The sequence below is a fragment of the Berghia stephanieae genome, chromosome 7 (assembly GCF_034508935.2).
Source record: "Berghia stephanieae isolate SIO BIC M18660-M18661 chromosome 7, UCSD_Bste_1.3, whole genome shotgun sequence".
NCBI classification, from domain to species: Eukaryota; Metazoa; Mollusca; class Gastropoda; order Nudibranchia; family Aeolidiidae; genus Berghia; species Berghia stephanieae.
In genome coordinates this window covers 4,428,159-4,448,943 of record NC_088366.1, presented here as the reverse complement: position 1 = coordinate 4,448,943, position 20,785 = coordinate 4,428,159, and the positions used below count along the sequence as shown (strand labels likewise).

Below are 20,785 nucleotides of genomic sequence, written 5' to 3'. Positions count from 1 at the left end.
CACAATTTTTCCATTAAGGGAACGGACTATTATATGAATTGTTACGCTTTGGTAATCAGAAAACTCTATCCACATAAAGGAGACGCTAGGTTGACTGAACACCGTGTTGTGATATTTGTGACCCATCGTCTGAAAACGGTATGATGTCGGGATGAACCAGATACTAAAAAGTCGAATTAAAGCTAAACTGGTCTAGAATTTGAACTATTGCTATTTATCATTCTAAGATACGACATTCATTCTCTTCAATAAAACATACAAACTCATTGCAAGGCTGATATTTCCGGCCATAAACTCCATTTTCAGCATCTTAATCATTCCGACATAATACCGTTTTCAGACGAGGGCTCACATTTGTTTGTCCGTCTAATTGTATTTAAATCTAGCTTGTGTTCAATTGTTGAATGTTATATATACACGGAGCTTTTTATGGGAAGAGAGGGGGAGAGGGGGGAGAGTTGGAGGACATGTGAGATTGGTGGAGTGGGGAGGAGAAGGAAAGGGGGGGGGGGGGAGGGTATTTATAAAGTTAAAGAATAGAAAACGTCACGCCGAGTGATTGGCTGAGAGCAAGAAAAGAACAGACAATAAGCTAGTCCTTCAGAGCTATTGGGTCCATAGAGCCGGGGTTTATCCTGGTTTCTATAGCTTGAAACCGACAATAGCAATTGCTTGCTATCATTTGGATAGGATGCTAGTCTATCGCAAAGTACTTTCCGCCAAATCTAAGAGACTCAGCTACCTAAAAAACTGCTGGGTGGATAATAGGGGGGGGGGGGGGGGTCAGAAAAAAAAACATCTCGACCGGGATCGATCTTAGTCCCTTTGTGTGTGAAACGAGTGCTCTACCAACTGAGCTATCCGCAAGACCAGATAAGACTTTGAATATTCATGAACCACTATGGGATTTTATACTCCAGAACTATTTGGACTCAGGAAAATAAATCCTATTTAAAATTTGCCCAGAAAACTCCGTCCTTCAAAAAAAAAATTGAGATTTTTTTATCGCGCAATATTCACTAAACGTGCTCAAAGCGCTTTACAAGGGGTCCCTGACCAATAGCAACATTTATCATGTAGGACTAGACATGACGCCTGTTAGGCGAAATTACAATCTTTTCGGACTGAGACAACGCTGATAACAGCCAGGTACTCATTTTACAAATGAGTACGGTGAGAGAAAGTGAGTAAAGAGTCTTTTCAAGGGACTCAATTAACTATGCGCCGAGCGAGGCTCAAACCCAGGACCTTCCGATCCGAAAGCGAGTGTCATACCACTAAACCACATAGCCGCACATAGGTTTCAAACAAGGATCGATGACAAATGACCCTCAAAAACTCTTGAACCTGGGTCTCTGAGACTTGGCCGGCCGCCGAAGGTCCCAGTTTTGAGCGTCTTTGACAAGACGAATGTCATTTTATTCGATCGATATTTGAAGGAGGAGTTTTCTGATCAAAATTTTAAGTTAGAAATTATTTTTTTATTCAGAATAAGGCAGATAAGGGAACTAACTAAAATCAACAAGGACATTTACTCCCAAGATCTTTGGAAGTAAAGAAATACATCCGGTCTTTCACTGATTATCATTCTTTTGTATCACATTCACTGCAGGTTTTATGATAAACCGTGATACAAATATCATAACGATGTTTGAAATATTATATATTATCTGCCAGTCTAAGCATTCTGTGGAATATATTGATTGTCTTTGATAGAGGAGGAGGAGGAAGAAGAAAAGAAGAAGAAGAAGAAGAAGAAAGAAGAAGAAGAAGAAGAAGAAGAAGAAGAAGAAGAAGAAGAAGAAGAAGAAGAAGAAGAAGAAGAAGAAGAAGAAGAGAAGAAGAAGAAGAAGAAGAAGAAGAAGAAGAAGAAGAAGAAGAAGAAGAGAAGAAGAAGAAGAAGAAGAAGAAGAAGAAGAAGAAGAAGAGAAGAAGAAGAAGAAAGAAGAAGAAGAAGAAGAAGAAGAAGAAGAAGAAAGAAGAAGAAGAAGAAAGAAGAAGAAAAGAAGAAAAGAAGAAAGAAGAAGAAGAAGAAGAAGAAGAAGAAGAAGAAGAAGAAGAAGAAGAAGAAGAAGAAAGAAGAAGAAGAAGAAGAAGAAGAAGAAGAGAAGAAGAAGAAGAAGAAAGAAGAAGAAGAAGAAGAAGAAGAAGAAGAAGAAGAAGAAGAAGAAGAAGAAGAGAAGAAGAAGAAGAAGAAGAAGAAGAAGAAGAAAAGAAGAAGAAGAAGAAGAAGAAGAAGAAGAAAAGAAGAAGAAGAAGAAGAAGAAGAAGAGAAGAAGAAGAAGAAGAAGAAGAAGAAGAAGAAGAAGAAGAAGAAGAAGAAGAAGAAGAAGAAGAAGAAGAAGAAGAGAAGAAGAAGAAGAAGAAGAAGAAGAAGAAGAAGAAGAAGAAGAAGAAGAAGAAGAAGAAGAAGAAGAAGAAGAAGAAGAAGAAGAAGAAGAAGAGAAGAAGAAGGAGAAAAGAATGAATAATGAGTAGATAGTAAACTGAAATAAACAAGTAATACCAATAGCGAGCATAGAAGTAAGGAGGATTGAATGAGCAAAGAATGGGTGAAGCATAAAAGAAACAGGAGAATTAATAAAGCATATGAATGTTAACGAGGGGAATAAAAGGATGGAGAAAAAGAGTGAATACAAAAAGATAATGGAAAAGAAGGTTGAGTTTTAAATGATTTTAATGCTCAGTTATGATTATTTACAACTATGAAATAAAACAATACATTTTACGCCACACGTAGTCGTGTATTGAGTATGGTTGTGATTGGATGAGCAAAGACTGTGTGGTGTAATTGTTATAAATCGTATACAGGGCATTTTAATATAGCATTATTGGTATTGTTAATGTATGGTGGTACTATTATTTATAATTGCTGATGTGCTAAAGTATTGTGTGTGTAATACAACTGTATGATCAATGTTGCGAATATAATTTTCGTTCTCTCTCTCTCTCTCTCTCTCTGCTCTCTCTCTTATTCTCTCTTCTCTTCTTCTTTCTCTTTCTCTTTGCTCTCTCTCTCTCTCTCTTCTCCTCTCTCTTCTCTCTTATTTATATTATTATATATGATATATTATTTTTTTTTCTCTTTTCGTCTATATTACTTGTTATATAGCACGGTATGAGTGGTTAGTGTGTATGTGTGTGTATGCTGTTTGTGTAGTGTGTGTATGTGTGTATTTGTGTGTGTATGTATGTGTGTTGTATGGTGTATAGTATGCGGTGTATTTGTTAGCGTTGTGTGTGATGTAGTGTGTATGTGTATGTATGTGTAGTTTGTATGTGTGTGATGTGTGTATGTATGTGTTGTGTATGTATGTGTATGTATGTGTGTATGTGTGTATGTGTGTGTATGTGTGTGTATGTATTGTGTGTATGTATGTGTGTATTGTGTGCGTGTGTATGTATGTGTATGAGTGTATGCGTATGTGTGTGTATATGTGTGTGTTATGTGTTGTAGTGTAGTGTGTATGTATGGTGTGTATGTGGTATGTGTGTAGTATGTGTGTTATGTGTGTGTAGTGTGTATGTATGTGTGTATGTGTGTGTGTATGTGTATGTTGTATGTGTGTGTAGTGTGTATGTATGTGTTTGTATGTGTGTATGTATGTGTGTATGTGTGTATGTGTGTGTATGTGTGTGATGTAGTGTGTGTATGTGTGTGTATTTGTGCGTGTGTATGTATGTGTGTATGTTGCGTATGTATTGTGTATGCTAGTTCATGTGTGTGTATGTGGTGTATTATGTGTGTTTATGTGTGTTAGGCGTGTGTATGTGTGTGTATGTATGTTTGATGTGTGTGTGCGTGTGTATGTATGTGTTTGTATGTATGTGTATGTATGTGTGTATGTGTGTATGTGTGTGTATGTGTGTGTATGTATTTGTGTGTATGTGTGTGTATTTGTGCGTGTGTATGTATGTGTGTGTATGTATGCGTATGTGTGTGTATATGTGTGTGTATATGTGTGTGTATGTGTGCGTGTGTATGTATGTGTGTGTATGTATGCGTATGTGTGTATATGTGTGTATATGTGTGTGTATGTGTGTATGTATGTGTGTATGCTGTGTGTGTATGTGTGTATGTATGTGTGTGTATGTGTGTATGTATGTGTGTGTATGTGTGTATGTATGTGTGTATGTGTGTATGCCTGTGTGTGTGTATGTGTGTGTAAGTATGTATGTGTATGTGTGTATGTATGTGTGCGTGCTTCCCTTTAGCAACAGATTCCAGGGAGACAGGAACACCATTTATTGGTCTTATTTATCAAAGGGCACAAAACCAGGTTAAAAAGGCAAATGACAGGGAAGGGGGGGGGGGGGGGGGTTGAGGAATGCCAAGTCTTAAGTGGAACCCAACAGTCAGGAGGTCAACATTTCCCATTCCCCTGGGGAAGACATTCCACTGACTCATCCATCCAACTGTCATTGTTACCTAGACACAGAATCACACATACACACACACGCACACGCAGACACACACACATACACACACGCAGACACACACACACGCACAAACACACGCAGACACACACACATACACACACGCAGACACACACACACATATATATATATATATATATATATATATATATATATATATATATATATATATATATATATATATATATAAATTATAAAAACAAAAACCATGAAATAATTGTGTTCAACTTTTTTAAAAAGGAGCTATTTATAAAATATTTCAAAAATAATTATGATCAACTTCTACAATATTGTTTCGAGCGTTCGCTCTCATCAGGCTCCATGCGTCCATTGGCTCTGAATGCTCTGAAGAACTACATCATTACAACTTTGTTCTTAAGTCCAGATAGAGTAAAAGAAAAAAACTGCGAAAATCCTGCTTTGAAGTCTCAAGTTAAATAATAAAAATTTAAAATAAATAAAATTCCCTTTATATTGGGTCAATTCCAAGGGAAGACTGGAATAACCCAGGCATCAGCCTCAATACAGCGCCGCAAATTGAGCTAGGACGAGGTGACTTGCTCAAGGCCACATAACGCAGCGGCGGGTGATCGAACTCGGTACCTTTCGGGTGTGAAGCAAAGACCGACCGTACCGCTGAGCCACGCAGTCCCCTAAATAATGTCTACAAACTCGAGCTCCTCTGAATGCATCGATTCATTCAAGCAACATTTTCTGATTGGACAAACTGGGCATTTTTTTAAAAACGAGCTTTTATTAGCGCAATATCCACTAAACTAAACGTGCTCAAAGGGTGTCCCTAATCAACAGCAACACGTAACATGTAGAATGAAACATGAAGCCTGTTAGGCGATATTACAACTTTTTTTTTCCGACGTTGATTTGACAACGCTGTTAACGGCCAAGTACTCCTTTTACACATGAGTACGGCGAGACAATGTGAGTAAAGAGCCTTTTCCAAGGACTCAACTATGCGCCAAGCAAGACTCGAACCCAGGACCTTCCGATCCGAAAGCCAGTGTCACACCACAAGACCACATAGCCGCATTACGCCATGGGTACAGCTGACAGTATTGCTGACACATGAAAACCGATTGGAGTTGACATCAAAGTCCATTTCCGCCGCCCCCGTAACCCGTTCTTTGTGACCCAATCTAAAGACCCCCCCCCCCCCCCCATGATTACCCGAGAGCCATTCAGTATAAAACAATTTGTCACCAGAAATCATAAGCATTATTATTATATTATTATTATTATTATTATTATTTATTATTATTATTATTATTATTATTATTATTATTATTATTATTATATTATTATTATTATTATTATTATTATATTGGATATATTCAGTATTACATTAATTCATAGTTTATTTTGATAACCTCCCATTCAACAATTTCTACAATTAACATCGTTTGCTCATTATCTGATAATTATTACTCGTTTAATTTTTAGTACCTTTATCTGTCAAAACAAAATGTTGCAATATAACAAGTTGACTCTTAAAGTAATTATCATGATAGAATTAATACTTTAAATTTCAGGTACTAACTGTTTAAACAAAAAAAAAAAGAGAAAAAAAATAAAAGTGACTAAAGAAAAGAAAAAAAAGAAGAAAGAAAGAAAGAAGAAAAAAAGAAAAGAAAAAAAAGAAAAGAAAAAAAAGAAAGAAAGAAAAAAGAAAAAAAAAGAAAGAAAGAAAGAAAAAAGAAAAGAAGAAAAAAAAAAAGAGAAAGAAAAAAAGAAAGAAAGAAAGAAAAGAAAAAAAAGAAAGAAAGAAAGAAAGAAAGGAAAGAAAAAAGAAGAAAGAAAAGAAGAAGAAAGAAAGAAGAAGAAAAAGAAAAGAAAAAGAAAAAAAGAAAGAAGAAAGAAAGAAAAAAGAAAAGAAAGAAAGAAAAAAGAAAGAAAAAGAAAGAAAGAAAGAAAGAAAAAGAAAGAAAGAAAAGAAAGAAAAAGAAAGAAAAAGAAAGAAAGAAAGAAAAGAAAAAAAGAAAGAAAGAAAGAAAAAAGAGAAAGAAAAGAAAAAGAAGAAAGAAAAGAAAAAAAGAAAGAAAGAAAAAAGAAAGAAAGAAAAGAAAGAAAAAAAGGAAAAAAAGAAAGAAAAAGAAAGAAAAAAAGAAAAGAAAGAAAGAAAGAAAGAAAAAGAAAGAAGAAAGAAAGAAGAAAGAAAAGAAAAAGAAAGAAAGAAAGAAAGAAAGAAAGAAAGAAAGAAAAAGAGAAGAAAGAAAGAAAAAGAAGAAGAAGAAGAAAGAAAGAAGAAAGAAAAAAAGAAAAAAGAAGAAAGAAAGAAAGAAAAGAAAGAAAGAAAAGAAAGAAAGAAAGAAGAAAGAAAAAGGAAAGAGAAAGAAAGAAAAAAAGAAGAAAGAAAAAAGGAAAAAAGAAAGAAAAAAGAAAGAAAGAAAGAAAGAAAAGAAAAAAAAAGAAAGAAAAAAAGTGTGAATATGAATCTGAATGTTACGCGAAGTCTAACTCAATTCTGAGTATAATTTGTATTGAAGGGCGGGGAGAGTTGTTGAGTGTGGCAGCCATTGTTGGTGTTTCGGCTGAAGAATTTTGATAATCTTCGTTTGAATGCTTCTAAATCTGTTGTCGTGTTCACACATGATTTGGGAAGAGCGTTCCAGTCTTTGATAGGGCGGGGTGCAAAGTGCAAATGAGTGCTTGAAAATCGTGGAATTTGCATATTGGCGTTTTAATGTTTTTGAAAAAAAGAAAGAAAGAAAGAAATAAGAGAGAATGAGAGAAAAAAAGAGAAATAAGAAAGATTAAAAGGGAGAGAAATAAATAAAGAAAATGTTTTACCGTATTACGAAGAAATGAGAAGGGCGGATCATTAAGGTAGAAATGTAGTAATCAGCCGAAACGAAGCGCCACCTATAATTTTCTTTTGGCCAAACAATGTCAAATGCCAACTCGAATTGCCATTATTGAGTAAATGCGTTGTCATGGCATGCTGGGGAGTCTCTGGTCTGTCTTCTCACCCTAACCTGTATTCCTTGTCAGCTGTCATAACATCAGGAGTTGAGCTGCAGATGCATGTTCCTCATAATATAATTAATTTTTATAGGGTTTAACCAAGTAGCCTTCATTCTGTCTTTCCCACAGTCTCTTTCATGATTGACGGTCGCCCATTCCCCGCCACCTACTGTTTCCTGGCTTGCAGTTATCTATTTCAGAGTAAATGCCTTAAAACCTCGATTCAGACAACCGAGAATGGTTTGTTTTTGTTTTTGTTTTTAAGGGTTTTACGGCGCTTGCAACACATTGAGGTCATATCAGCGCCAGTAAAAAGGAAGAAAATGGGATAGTAAAAAGTTCTAGATTTACAATTAAAGCGCCCAAGAAAAAGTAAGACGTAGGAGAACAAGGAACAAATAGTGATCAGATGTAGATTCCAAGAGTATACCACCAATGTACTTAGTTTGAGATCACCTATAAGTCTCATCCGGACACATGCACAAAATCCAACAAAGAGGAATACACTCAAATGCTTACATTATACATTGAAAATAACAATTATAATAATACATAACAGAGAGATGATTTACAAGGAAAATAACATCTCCCAAAACAATAACTATGCATTTGACTGTTTCCCCCCGAGCTAGGACTCCGGCCAGGGCCAGGATAAAATCAAGTAATCTCATTCCAAGACAAAGACAGAAAGCATGTTGGAAAACAGTTATAAGGGGATAGAAGACACAGTATGTACCTCCCTGCCCACTATGGGAGGTCAGGAACCCAACCCAGCGAGAATGGTTCAAATAGGGAACAGATGTATAGTCCAAGAGCACACCATCGGTGTGCTTTGTTTAAAATCATCTAAAAGTTTCATCCAAGACACAAGTATAGAATCCCACTGAGAGGAATCCATCAAATGTTTACAAACCGATATATATTCAAAACAAAACAGTACATGCGGCTATGTGGTCTAGTGGTATGACACTCGCTTTCGGATCGGAAGGTCCTGGGGTCGAGCCACGCACTCGGCGCATAGTTGAGTCCTTGGAAAAGGCTCTTTACTCACATTCTCTCACCGTACTCAGGTGTAAAATGAGTACCTGGCCGTTAACAGCGTTGTCTTTGTCTGAAAAATTGTAATACATATCGCCTGACAGGCGTCATGTCCCGTCCTACATGTTAAATGTTGCTGTTGACCAGGGACCCCTTGTAAAGCGCTTTGAGCACATTTTAGTGGATATTGCGCTATATAAAAGCTCAATTAAAAAAAAAAACAACAACAAAAAAACAAAAAAACAATACATTTCCCAAAGCTATGACAACTATACATTTGATTGTTTCCTCCCAACCAAGGACACTGGCCAGGGCCAGGACAGACCAAGCAATCTCATCCAAAGACAAAGACAGAAAACATGTTTGAAAACCGATAGAGGGGGACAGAAGACACAACAAGTGACCTACTTGCCCACTACGGGAGGTCAAAGAGTCATGCCCAGGAAAACACGTTTGAAAACAGATATAGGGGGATAGAAGACACAGCAAGTACCTCCCTACCCACTGTGGAGGTCAGGAACCCTGCCCAGGAAAACACGTTTGAAAACAGATATAGGGGGATAGAAGACACAGGAAGTACCTCCCTACCCACTGTGGGAGGTCAGGAACCATGCCCAGGAAAACAGGTTTGAAAACAGATATAGGGGGATAGAAGACACAGCAAGTACCTCCCTACCCACTGTGGGAGGTCAGGAACCTGCCCAGGAAAACAGGTTTGAAAACAGATATAGGGGGATAGAAGACACCGCAAGTACCTCACTACCCACTGTGGGAGGTCAGGAACCATGCCCAGGGAAGCAAGTTTGAAAACAGATATGGGGCGATAGAAGACATAAAAAGTGACCTCCTTGCCCACTACGGGAGGTCAAAGAATCTTGCCCAGGGAAAATAAAACGTAGAACACGATGGTTGAATATGGAATGCCACGCTTGGTAATTTATTGATGACTAGCACTAGAACAGGTTCAAAGTTTAATCATACAGAAAACAACTTAACCCTTCAATGAAACATTCAAATTTCTATTAATACATAAAACAATAAAACAATCTAACCATAACGACACATTCCTATTTCAATTAATACATAAAACAAATTAACCCTTTAAAGATTCATTCAAATTTCTATTAATACATAAAACAAATTAACCCTTTTAAAGATTCATTCAAATTTCAAATAATACATAAAACAAATTGACCCTTTCAAGACACATTCCTATTTCAATTAATACATAAAACAAATTAACCCTTTAAAAGACTCATTCCTAATTCAATTAATACATAAAACAAATTAACCCTTTAAAGACTTAATCCTATTTCAATTACTACAAAGAAGTCAGACGTGTTTTATAGGTGTTCCAGGTGACTATACCGTGTGTTACTGATGCTTGGATTTGGTGAGATGGATGTGCGTCTCAGGTCTTCAAGAGGTTGACACTCAAGCAACAGTAAAGTCACATTAAAGTCCTTCAGAGCCAATCAGCCCACGAATTCGGAGTTTATCCCCCCGCTTTCGGATCGGAAGGTCCTGGATTCGAGCCTCGTACAGCACATAGTCGAGTCCTAGGAAATGGCTCTTTACGCAAATTCTCTCACCATACTCAGGTGCAAAATTAGTACCTGGCCATTAACAGCGTTGTCTCTGTCGTAAAAAATAAATTGTAATATCGCCTAACAGGAGTCATGTCTCATTCTATGTTTCGTGCTGATGTTGGTCATGCATGGGCCCTTTTTTGCAAAGCGCTTCGAAAGAATATATATATATATATATATATATAATATATATATATATATATATATATATATATATATATATATATATATATATATATATATATGTGTGTGTGTGTGGTATATGCAATAATCTGGATAAGTAGAAAAAAAACAACATACTTAAGCACCTTAACATAATTACAATTTATCTCTGGCTAACACAGTCATCAGTAAGAACGTAGATGAATCATTCTCTAGAGTCATAAACATAAATAAATATATAATCACAGTGTATAATGTTACATCAGCATATGAACTCTACAAAGGTAGGAAATAGCAAAGTTTGGGGTATTTGGCCAGAGGCTTGTTTGTAAGGGTTTTACGGTGCTTGAAACACATTTAGGTTATATCAGCGCCAGTAAGAAGGAAGAAAATGGGATAGTAAAAAGTTCTACAATTACAATTAAAGCACTCAATAAAAAGTAAGACAAAGGGGAATTGGTTCAAATAGGAAACAGATGTAGATTTCAAGAGCACACTATCAGTGTACTTAGTTTGATATCACCTATAAGTCAAATCCAGGCAGGAATATACTCAAATGTTTACAAATCATATATAATATGTAAACAAAACAACACAGTGCATAACAGAGAGATGATTTACAAGGAAAAAGATATCATCTCCCAAAACTAACTATACATTTCTCAGCGAAGTCCCAGGTTTGAAAGTTTTTCCTAAGACGAGGATCATTTAAATCTATCAATATTTGAAGGACGAGTTTTCTGGCCAAATTTCTAAATATGCATTTTTCCAGAATACGTCAGAAAAGTCAATAGTAGAATATATATATATATATATATATATATATATATATATATATATATATTATATATATATATATATATATATAATATATTATAATTATATAATATTATAATATATTACAAACATAGGCATAATAAATGAAAGCACTTTTATATCAAATGAATGTAATGAAAAAGCACAACCCAAAATGAAAGACACATTGTGTTAGTTCACCCCACAAGAGCAATCAGCCCTGGAAATATCATCTTCCTGCCCATGTAGGGTCATATCAGAGCCAACGGAAAGGATGACCGTACAACGAAAATAAACACAAGACATATTATTTACAGGTCTGATAAGCCAAAATGTCATGGCCTCATGGAAATACTCTCAAACCAACGGAAAATATCGTCCATTCCAACAATACTAAATCAAGCCCATAATTACACTCGGCTATCAGACCTGCCAATATGTACACATCGATTAAAGCCAGATCTGCCTATTTTTCTTTGTTTTTTCAATAGATTAAGTTCTTTAACATCATATGAAAAGGTAATTGTTAGCAAACAATTTTTGAAAAAAAAAAAAATACCAAGGCATTTCTAGCAAAAATAGTTCCAGTTGACAAACAAAATCTAATCTAAAATATTTTTATAGTAAATTATAAACACCAACAACGGCAGAAGATTTACAGATCTGCCTAATTATAATTCTAAAAATTCGTAATTTTCAAGGGAAAAAATTAAGTTCTTTATACATCTATATGTAAAGGACCAATTTGTTCCAGCAAAACAGAAATTTGTTTCAAAAAGTTTTTGATTAATGTATAATGGCACCCAAATGATGTTTCCATTTTCTGTTGCATGTAAGATGCTGATGTTGCCCTGGAGTTTGAGCAAAAAAATCGTAATTCTACAAATTTTTGTTAGTAGTAAGCAGGTCTGATTAAAGCCCATCCCTTCGCTTAGCCTTGTAACCAGGGTTGCCAGATTATTTTCAGGCATTCTGCCAACTGGATTTAAAAAATCTGCCAAATACCACAAAAATCTGCCAAACCGTATTATTTATAATACCCCTTTGAAAACTCATCAGTTTTGTTAAACAAAAAAATTCGCTAGACCTATGTCATATTTTTTTTTTTTCATTTCCCAAGTTTTAAAAAATCACTAATACATAAAAATTGCCATGGAAAACGTGGATTAGACCTATATATGATATAAATAATATCGGAAAATAAAATCTGCCAAACTGCCAAACCGTTTCTTCTCTGCCAGACGACTTCAAATTCTGCCAAAAAAAAGGACATTTGGCAGAAAATCTGCCAAACAGGCAACCCTGCTTGTAACCAACAAAGAATCACCCTAATCCTGTTACTGTGCCAGGAATAGCCCTGAGATCTACACACACACATGACGCGTGTCATGACAGAAGCTGGTATATAAACAAAAATGAATATAACAGCTTCAAAATACCAAACACACAACGTTTTGGGCTCAAATCCCTTTTTCAGCCAACAACAACAACAAAAAACAAACCAGTAAAGACTCATCAAACAAGATGGCTGATGTCAACAGGAATCTCCGATGTTGTCCAAGTGAGAAAATAAGACATAAATACATTACTAAATTCCAGATAGACAACAGAGATATAAATTGTAGGTCCACTCTGTAGAAAAATCTTGGAAAGTAAACGGTGATTTACTTTCCAAGATATTTCTACAGAGAAGACCTACAATTTATATCTCTGTTGTCTATCTGGAATTTAGTAATGTATTTATGTCTTATTTTCTCACTTGGACAACATCGGAGATTCCTGTTGACATCAGCCATCTTGTTTGATGAGTTATCTATATTCCTTCGTGGAATGCCTAGGCAACGATATCTTATGATATCGAGGCGCAAAAGGCATAAATTTAAAAAAAAATTATGCCTTTATTATTTGTTGTTGGCTGAAGAAGGGTTCTGAGCCCGAAACATTCTGTGTTTGGTATAATTTTGTTTCTTTTTGTAGCTGTTCTTTTCATGTTTGTTTATTAAATCTTACAGTCCACAGCTTCTAGCAGCCTAGTGTGCCTTTGACTTGTGTTCAAACAGAAGCTGGACTGGGTTTTATAAAAATGTTACTGTAACTGTAACTCAAAATCATCACTCACACACAGTTATGGTCAGACTCCATCTATATATCGTATGTATTCATGTACATAATATATACATACATATCTATCACAAATTAAGTAAGTGTAAATAGAATTTAAACAAACGTTAATAACAACAACGATAATAACAATAATAATAATAATAATAATAATAATAATAATAATAATAATAATAATAATAATAATAATAATAATAATAATAATAATAATAATAATTGACAGCTCTATAATATAATCAGGAATTCCAAATGGTCAGATACTGCGCTATATAAAAGCTCAATTTATATTTTTCAAAATTTTAGTTCATGTAAATGGAAAACTGAACAAATTTGTTTGATCTTCAATCGTGGTGAACTCAAAATCAAAGTTGAATCGTTACTTCGGGGCTATTTTCTAGTAACTCGAATTATTCCATCATCATTGGGGTGAGTTTTGAAAATGGAGGTGAGCTGATTGATTTCAACTTCCTTCATTTCACTCTATTCACAATCAAAGAGGGTGGCGTGGCGTTCATAAATAGAATTGATCTCTCACCCCCTCCTCCACCCCCCCCCCCTCAACCGAAGAAAAGAGGGGAATTCCTGAAATTCTTGTCTACTATTGTAAATCTCATGAAACATATTTTTGTTTTTTGTTTAAGTTTTACGGCGCTTGCAACACATTTAGGTTATATCAGCGCCATAAAAAGGAAAAAATGGGATAGTAAAAAGTTCTAGATACAATTAAAGCACCCAAGAAAAAGTAAGAAAGGGGAAGTGGGAAATAGGATAGATGTGATTCCAAGAGATACCCAGTATTAGTTTGAAATCACCTACAGTTTCCAAACAAGCACAATCACAGAGAACACACTCAATGCTATTTAATCAAAAAAATATAATACAACAGAGATATTACAAGAAAAAATACATCTCAACAATACTTATGCATTTGATGCTCCCTCCAGCAGATCGACCAGCAGGAACAAAACCAATAATCTCTTTCAGACAAGCAAAGCATGTTGGAAACAGATATAAGAAAAACACAGTATCCTCCCCTAGGAGTCAGATCCCACCAAACATATTGAGATTGATAGAAGCAGCAATCAAAAACTAAAACAATGATATAAAGTGTCGTAAAACACTATCTAGTTTACCTTATTTTTTTCTTTTACTTAAATTTACAGTTAGCTGAAGAAGGGTCTGTACCCGAAACATTCATGTTTTGTATTACAGTCTTTTTGAAACCAGCTTATCATTTACACTTAACAAAGTCGAACTTAATTCGTGTGTATACACACTCCATCCGTTTAAGACACAGATTTAGCATTCTGTTTTCCTTGAGAACTTTCAATTCCAGCTTTTAGGCAGTGTCCAATCCTCAATGCTAAGCTGACATTCCGATACTAACTTGAACACCGGTATGGGTGGGAATTGTCCTATCAACTGTACTGTAAAAATATCCGTTCTCCACTAGACAGAATACTTGTGGTCCTTGCCGTCCACCGTCAGGAGGACCACTGTGGTCTTGTCCACCCACACCAACCTGACCAGTTTGAGAATGTTACTGACCGGAGACACAGAGATGGCCGGGACGGAATAGCTACGAATGGCCTTGGTCTGCTGTGACCCGATGCCAAAGATGGATGAAGACGCCGTCTGGAGAGAGGTGGTTCAAAATAAAAATAGAATCATTATGAATATTCATATAGTAAATACTGCACCTTGTGTGTCTCCAATCTTACCTGGAGTGAGGCAAAGGTCTGTGCCAAGGACAAAAGAAGATGGAAGAATGATGTTGAGGCCCTAAGCTTCGCCAGGAGCCAAGAGGCATGTCTAAGTCTAAGTCATATACTGCATCTGCAAGGATTTACCATGCTCAATGTGCTTCATTTATTCCCCCAGCAGGCCATGTGTATCATGTCAAAGTAAATTCCAGTGCTACCAAAGACACCATGCAAGGGGACGGGGTTGTTGTTGTCACCCATCCAGTCACTAACCATGCTTAATATTACAAGACAGGACATGTAGGATATTTTATTTGATTGCTGGTTCTTCTTACCTGCCAAAACTTGAGTTTACAATCTATGTGAGAGTAAGTGGCCAGATATTTCCCATCTTGGTTGACGGCCAGGGCCGTGATTGGGCCATGATGAGCAGGAATCATCTAGAACAAAAACAAGTTGAACGTCATGATTTGATTTTCATGTCGTAAAATGAGGAGCAGAAGAAAAAAAAACAAAACAGATTTTCATAAGCAAAAACATGATTTCAATAAAGCAATAACACGATTTTCAAGGCATAAAAACATGATTTTCAATAAAGCATAAATATTTAATAAAGCATAAACATGATTTTCAATAGAGCATAAAACATATTTCATAAGCATAAAACATGATTTCAATAAGCAAAAATATTCTAAAGCATAAAAACATGATTTTCAATAAAGCATAAAAACATGATTTTCAATAAAGCATAAAAACATGATTTTCAATAAAGCATATAAACATGATTTTCAATTTACAGTTGACAGCTCTTGAGATTTGTAATGCAGTTACTATCAAATTAAGAAACAAGGGAGAAGGCACCGATGTAAGATATAGAACTGAACAAGTGTGAATGAAAGGTGCCAGACAAAGCACCGATGTAAGATATAGAACTGAACAAGTGTGAATGAAAGGTGCCAAACAAGCACCGATGTAAGATATAGAACTGAACAAGTGTGTATGAAAGGTGCCAGACAAAGCACCGATGTAAGATATAGAACTGAACAAGTGTGATGAAAGGTGCCAGACAAAGCACCGATGTAAGATATAGAACTGAACAAGTGTGTAATGAAAGGTGCCAGACAAAGCACCGATGTAAGATATAGAACTGAACAAGTGTGAATGAAAGGTGCCAGACAAAGCACCGTGTAAGATATAGAACTGAAAAGATATGAGAAGTGCAGACAAAGACCGATGTAAGATATAGAACTGCAAGTGTGATGAAAGTGCCAGACAAAGCACCGATGTAAGATATAGAACTGAACAAGTGTGAATGAAAGGTGCCAGACAAAGCACCGATGTAAGATATAGAACTGAACAAGTGTGAATGAAAGGTGCCAGACAAAGCACCGATGTAAGATATAGAACTGAACAAGTGTGAATGAAAGGTGCCAGACAAAGCACCGATGTAAGATATAGAACTGACCAATGTGTATGAAAGGTGCAGACAAAGCAGCGATGTAAGATATAGAACTGAACAAGTGTGAATGAAAGGTGCCAGACAAAGCAGCGATGTAAGATATAGAACTGAACAAGTGTGAATAAAGGTGCCAGACAAAGCACCGATGTAAGATATAGAACTGAACAAGTGTGTATGAAAAGTCCAGACAAAGCACCGATGTAAGATATAGAACTGAACAAGTGTGAATGAAAGGTGCCAGACAAAGCACCGATGTAAGATATAGAACTGAACAAGTGTGAATGAAAGATGCCAGACAAAGCAAGAAAGAAAAATACAAGAAAAAAAAAAACATACCAAAAAAATCAGTCGACCTCGAGTGCGAATCGAACATCAGACCTTCTGTGAACGTCTGAGGTTCGATCCCTAGTCGAGATAGACCAAGGAGTGGGAGATGGGAGAAAAGGAGTGAAAGAGGAGAAGAGGAGAGCCAACCTCACCTGACATCTGGAATGCTGTTTGATTTCATACAGGGCTAGGCTTCCATTTCGGGCCCCGACCCAAACTCTCTTGGTCTGACTGCAGTAAGCGACCATGCTGAACCTGGTGGGATGGAAAATACTTTTTCTATACTATTGATGCTGATGTTGCCTAGGATAATAACCATGATGATGATTGTAATATTTGTCTAATAATCAAGTCAACAGTCAATAAGATAAGATAAAATAACACCGAAATGCCTCATGTGTTCGTTCGTCTTCACTTCTTTTTTATCAAAAAAATCAAAAGCCAAAAGTCAACAACATTGCAGTCCAAACACTCATCATGAAAAAGGCAAATTATAATTTCGTAAACATATGTATAAATAATATAAGTTTCATTCATACTATATTTTCAACGAGATGATAGATATGATGATGATGATGATGATGATGATGATGATGATGATGATGATGATGATGATGAATGATGATGATGATGATGATGATGATGATGATGATGATGATGATGATGATGATGATGATGATGGTGATGGTGGTGATGATGATGATGATGATGATGATGATGATGATGGTCAAGATGATGATGGTCAAGATGATGATGATGAGGATGATGATGGTAATCATAGGGAGGGAGGTCCCTCCACATTGGACTGTTTGGGCAATTTAGGAAATAACTAATTCTTATCACAAGTTTGTGTCGGTGAAAAATTTCCACAAGTTTGAAAGTATAATTATGAAGCAAAGCAAACAAACCACTTAACTCTATGAAATTAAAATATTAAAATATAATACAGGAAGAATGGATAAAACCAACAGAATGAAACAAAGAGGGAGCAGCATGGCTCAGCAGTACGGTTTTTGCTTTGCACCCAGAGGGTACCGAGTTCGATCACCCGCCACTGCGCTGTGTGGCCTTGAGCAAGTCACCTCGTCCTTGCTCAATTTGCAGCGCTGCACTGCGGCTGACGTCTGGGTTATTCCAGTCTTCCCTTGGAATAGACCTGAGAGGAAAATTTCCCCTATGGGCTGAATAGAGGGTCTTCTCTTTTAAAAACTTATTTTTAAATAACGTTTTACATTAAAATGTTAAGATATGATTCTCATTTTCAAAAAGTGTACAATCTGGGAGAGAGAGATGGAAAAAACATACACATATACTTTTTTGGCGTACAATTGTCAGCCTGCATAACACCATTTTAAGATTGTGGGTCACATTTACGCCTGTAATGTGGATCTCCAGTTTTTATTTTACTCCTGCTTTTTAACAGGCAGGACAATTTTTTTTGTTTGTTTTTTTTTCCCCAAGGGGATTCCCTGAAACTTTTGAAATGCCTGACTCACCTGCAGATGGCTGGGAAGAGTTCAGGCAGCCCTTTAGCCTTGAGAGCAGCTGGATCCAGACAAAACATGCTGACGTCCATGGCCTGGACAACGACAGTGTATAGATAATCAAAACAAGGAATACACAATAAAGGAAATGGCTTAGATATTATATACTGGAGAATGGAGTAACTAAGGCCAGACCCAAAATGTTCCTCTCCCCCCCCCCCCCCCCCCCTCCCCCGGATTGAAAATTGAGCTTTTTTATATAGCGCAATATCCACTAAACATGCTCAAAGTGCTTTACAATCGGTCCCTGGCCAACGACAACACTTAACATGTAATGTAGGACGAGACATGACGCCTGTTAGGCGATATTATAATTTTTTCAGACAGAGACAACGGCCAGGTACTAATTTTACACCTGAGTATGGTGAGAGAATGTGAGTAAAGAGCCTTTTCCAAGGACTCAACTATGCGCAGAGTGAGGCTCGAACCCAGGACCTTCCAATCCGAAAAGCGAGTGTCATACCACAAGACCACATTGTCGCAATTATTAAACAAAATGCACGTCATTTGATAGATTTCACCCTTCCCCACCCTGTAGGCCGTTGTATTGAAGTGGAGGTTGAGATGATGATGTGTGGTGGTGAAGGGATGATGATGTAGTGGTAGTTACAGTGGTGGTGGTGATTTGGGGTGATTTTAGCAGAGATGGTGGTATGTGGTGGGGATGATAATGTAATGGTGTTGTAGTAGTGGCAGTGGTAGGTATGATGATGTAGTGGTTGTAGTGGTGGTGATGTTGGTAGGACTTATGATGTATATAAGCCAATATATTATATTATGTATGTACAATATTATTATAAATGAGAAACCAAATGACAAATTGCCACTATTTTGAGGACAATAAAGATATATTCTTCTTCTTTTTCTTCTTCTTCTTCTTCTTCTTCTTCTTCTTCTTCTTCTTCTTCTTCTTCTTCTTCTTCTTCTTCTTCTTCTTCTTCTTCTTCTTCTTCTTCTTCTTCTTCTTCTTCTTCTTATTATTATTATTATTATCATTATTATTATTATGTGATTTCCAAGAATTAAACAATACAAAGACAGAGCAGTGAAATTTATAAATCATTTAAATCAAACTGAGAGATGAGAGGACATAATGCACTTTAGGGATGATGGGTACATATGAAATCTATATCATTAATTATATTTGAATAATTATTTGACATGACTTGACTGACCTCCACGATGAGATCAGCTACATCGTTTGGAATCTTCTCAACCAGCAACTCTATGATGTGTAAGATCTCCGTGGATGCCCTGGCCAGGATCACATTCTGGAGGTGTGCATTCTGGGATTGGGCATTCTGAGCCAGCGCGTTGTAGCGGGCCACTTCCTTGGCCATGGTGATGACAAAGGCCGGTGGCCGGGCCGTGGCGATGAGGGACAGGGCGTGACGGGATGACCGACAGGCATCGGCAGCAGGTGACAGAGGCAGACCGTAGGTGGTGCTGGAATAAAGGATGGCAGATGTTTTTGTTAGTTGGTTTCATGGTGCCTGTTACAATTTAAGGTCATATCAACATTTCTCCAATATTCTCCACAATTGGATTCAGTAGTCTGATGTCACGCCGCATGGCAACGGTGGCCATCTTGGTTCTAAACAAAGAAAATCATTACTTTTTATTCTTCAAGCTGGCTAGAACTTTTCATATGTCTTGTGACCAGAATGTGTAAAAGTCAAAACATGATCAAATTTACGGTTTTTTTTCCTCTGGATACGCTTTTATGCTCACCGGAGAAATATTTCATACGCCATTGTTCCGATAGTTTAGAGCCAGTGTTGATAAGTTACCATGCGTCATTAGGAAGGAAGTGACATTACGACTATTGAATCCTATCGGGCCTCTTAAAATGTCTATATCCCTCATCTCCCCACTAGCGACTAGTCATCGACATATCGAGTCTTCTATCAAGTCTTCTAAAGCTTGCTGACTGTGGGGATTGGCACCTTATAGATGCCATCCATCATTATATATGTGCAGTTATTTGGTCACGTGGTATGACACTCGCTTTCGGATCGGAAGGACCTGGGTTCGAGCCTTGCTTGGCGCATAGGTGAGTCCTTGGAAAAGACTCTTTACTCACATTCTCTCACTGTACTCAGGTGTAAAATGAGTACCTGGCCATCACAGTGTTGTTTCTGTCAAAAAAAAATATTGCAATATCGCCTAACAGGCGTCATGTCATGTCTTGTCCTTAACATTGTTAAGTGTTGCTGTTGGTCAGGGACTCCTTGTAAAGCACTTTGAGCACATTTTTAGTGAATATTGCTCTATATAAAAGCTCAATTTATAAAAAAATTTATTTAATGTGTCTGGGTTTGTTTGTTTTTTTTGATAAAAGTCCACACATGAGCCAAACACAACATATTTGGCCTGGTTGAGTTGGTTTCAAGAAAAAAGAAAAGATGCCATTCTTTAGCAAGGACTATGAAAAATGTTTTTTTCTCTTTTTGAGGAAAATTTTTGTCTAAAATCAAAGCCCTATCTCCACTGAGTAAAAATGTTTTTGAATTTTGAAAATCCATTCATAAATAAACAAGTTATGCAGTTTCAAAGGTGTCATTTACTTGGATGACCCGCAAAGAGGAAAAGAAACGCGAAAATATGGGACGCTTTTTCTGCATTTTTTTT

At 36.5% G+C, this 20,785-nt stretch overlaps 1 protein-coding gene across 1 annotated transcript in view; it reads right to left on the bottom strand.

Moving 5' to 3' along the window:
- Positions 1 to 14,425: 14,425 nt before the first annotated feature.
- Positions 14,426 to 20,785, bottom strand: part of LOC144976391 (WD repeat-containing protein 7-like) — a 98,301-nt gene continuing 91,941 nt past the window's right edge. Inside the window, 5 exon segments of the mRNA XM_078920655.1 lie at positions 14,426 to 14,756; positions 15,160 to 15,264; positions 16,763 to 16,865; positions 18,107 to 18,189; positions 19,330 to 19,600. Coding sequence (XP_078776781.1) covers positions 14,571 to 14,756; positions 15,160 to 15,264; positions 16,763 to 16,865; positions 18,107 to 18,189; positions 19,330 to 19,600 — 748 coding nt within the window. The 3' untranslated portion in view covers positions 14,426 to 14,570.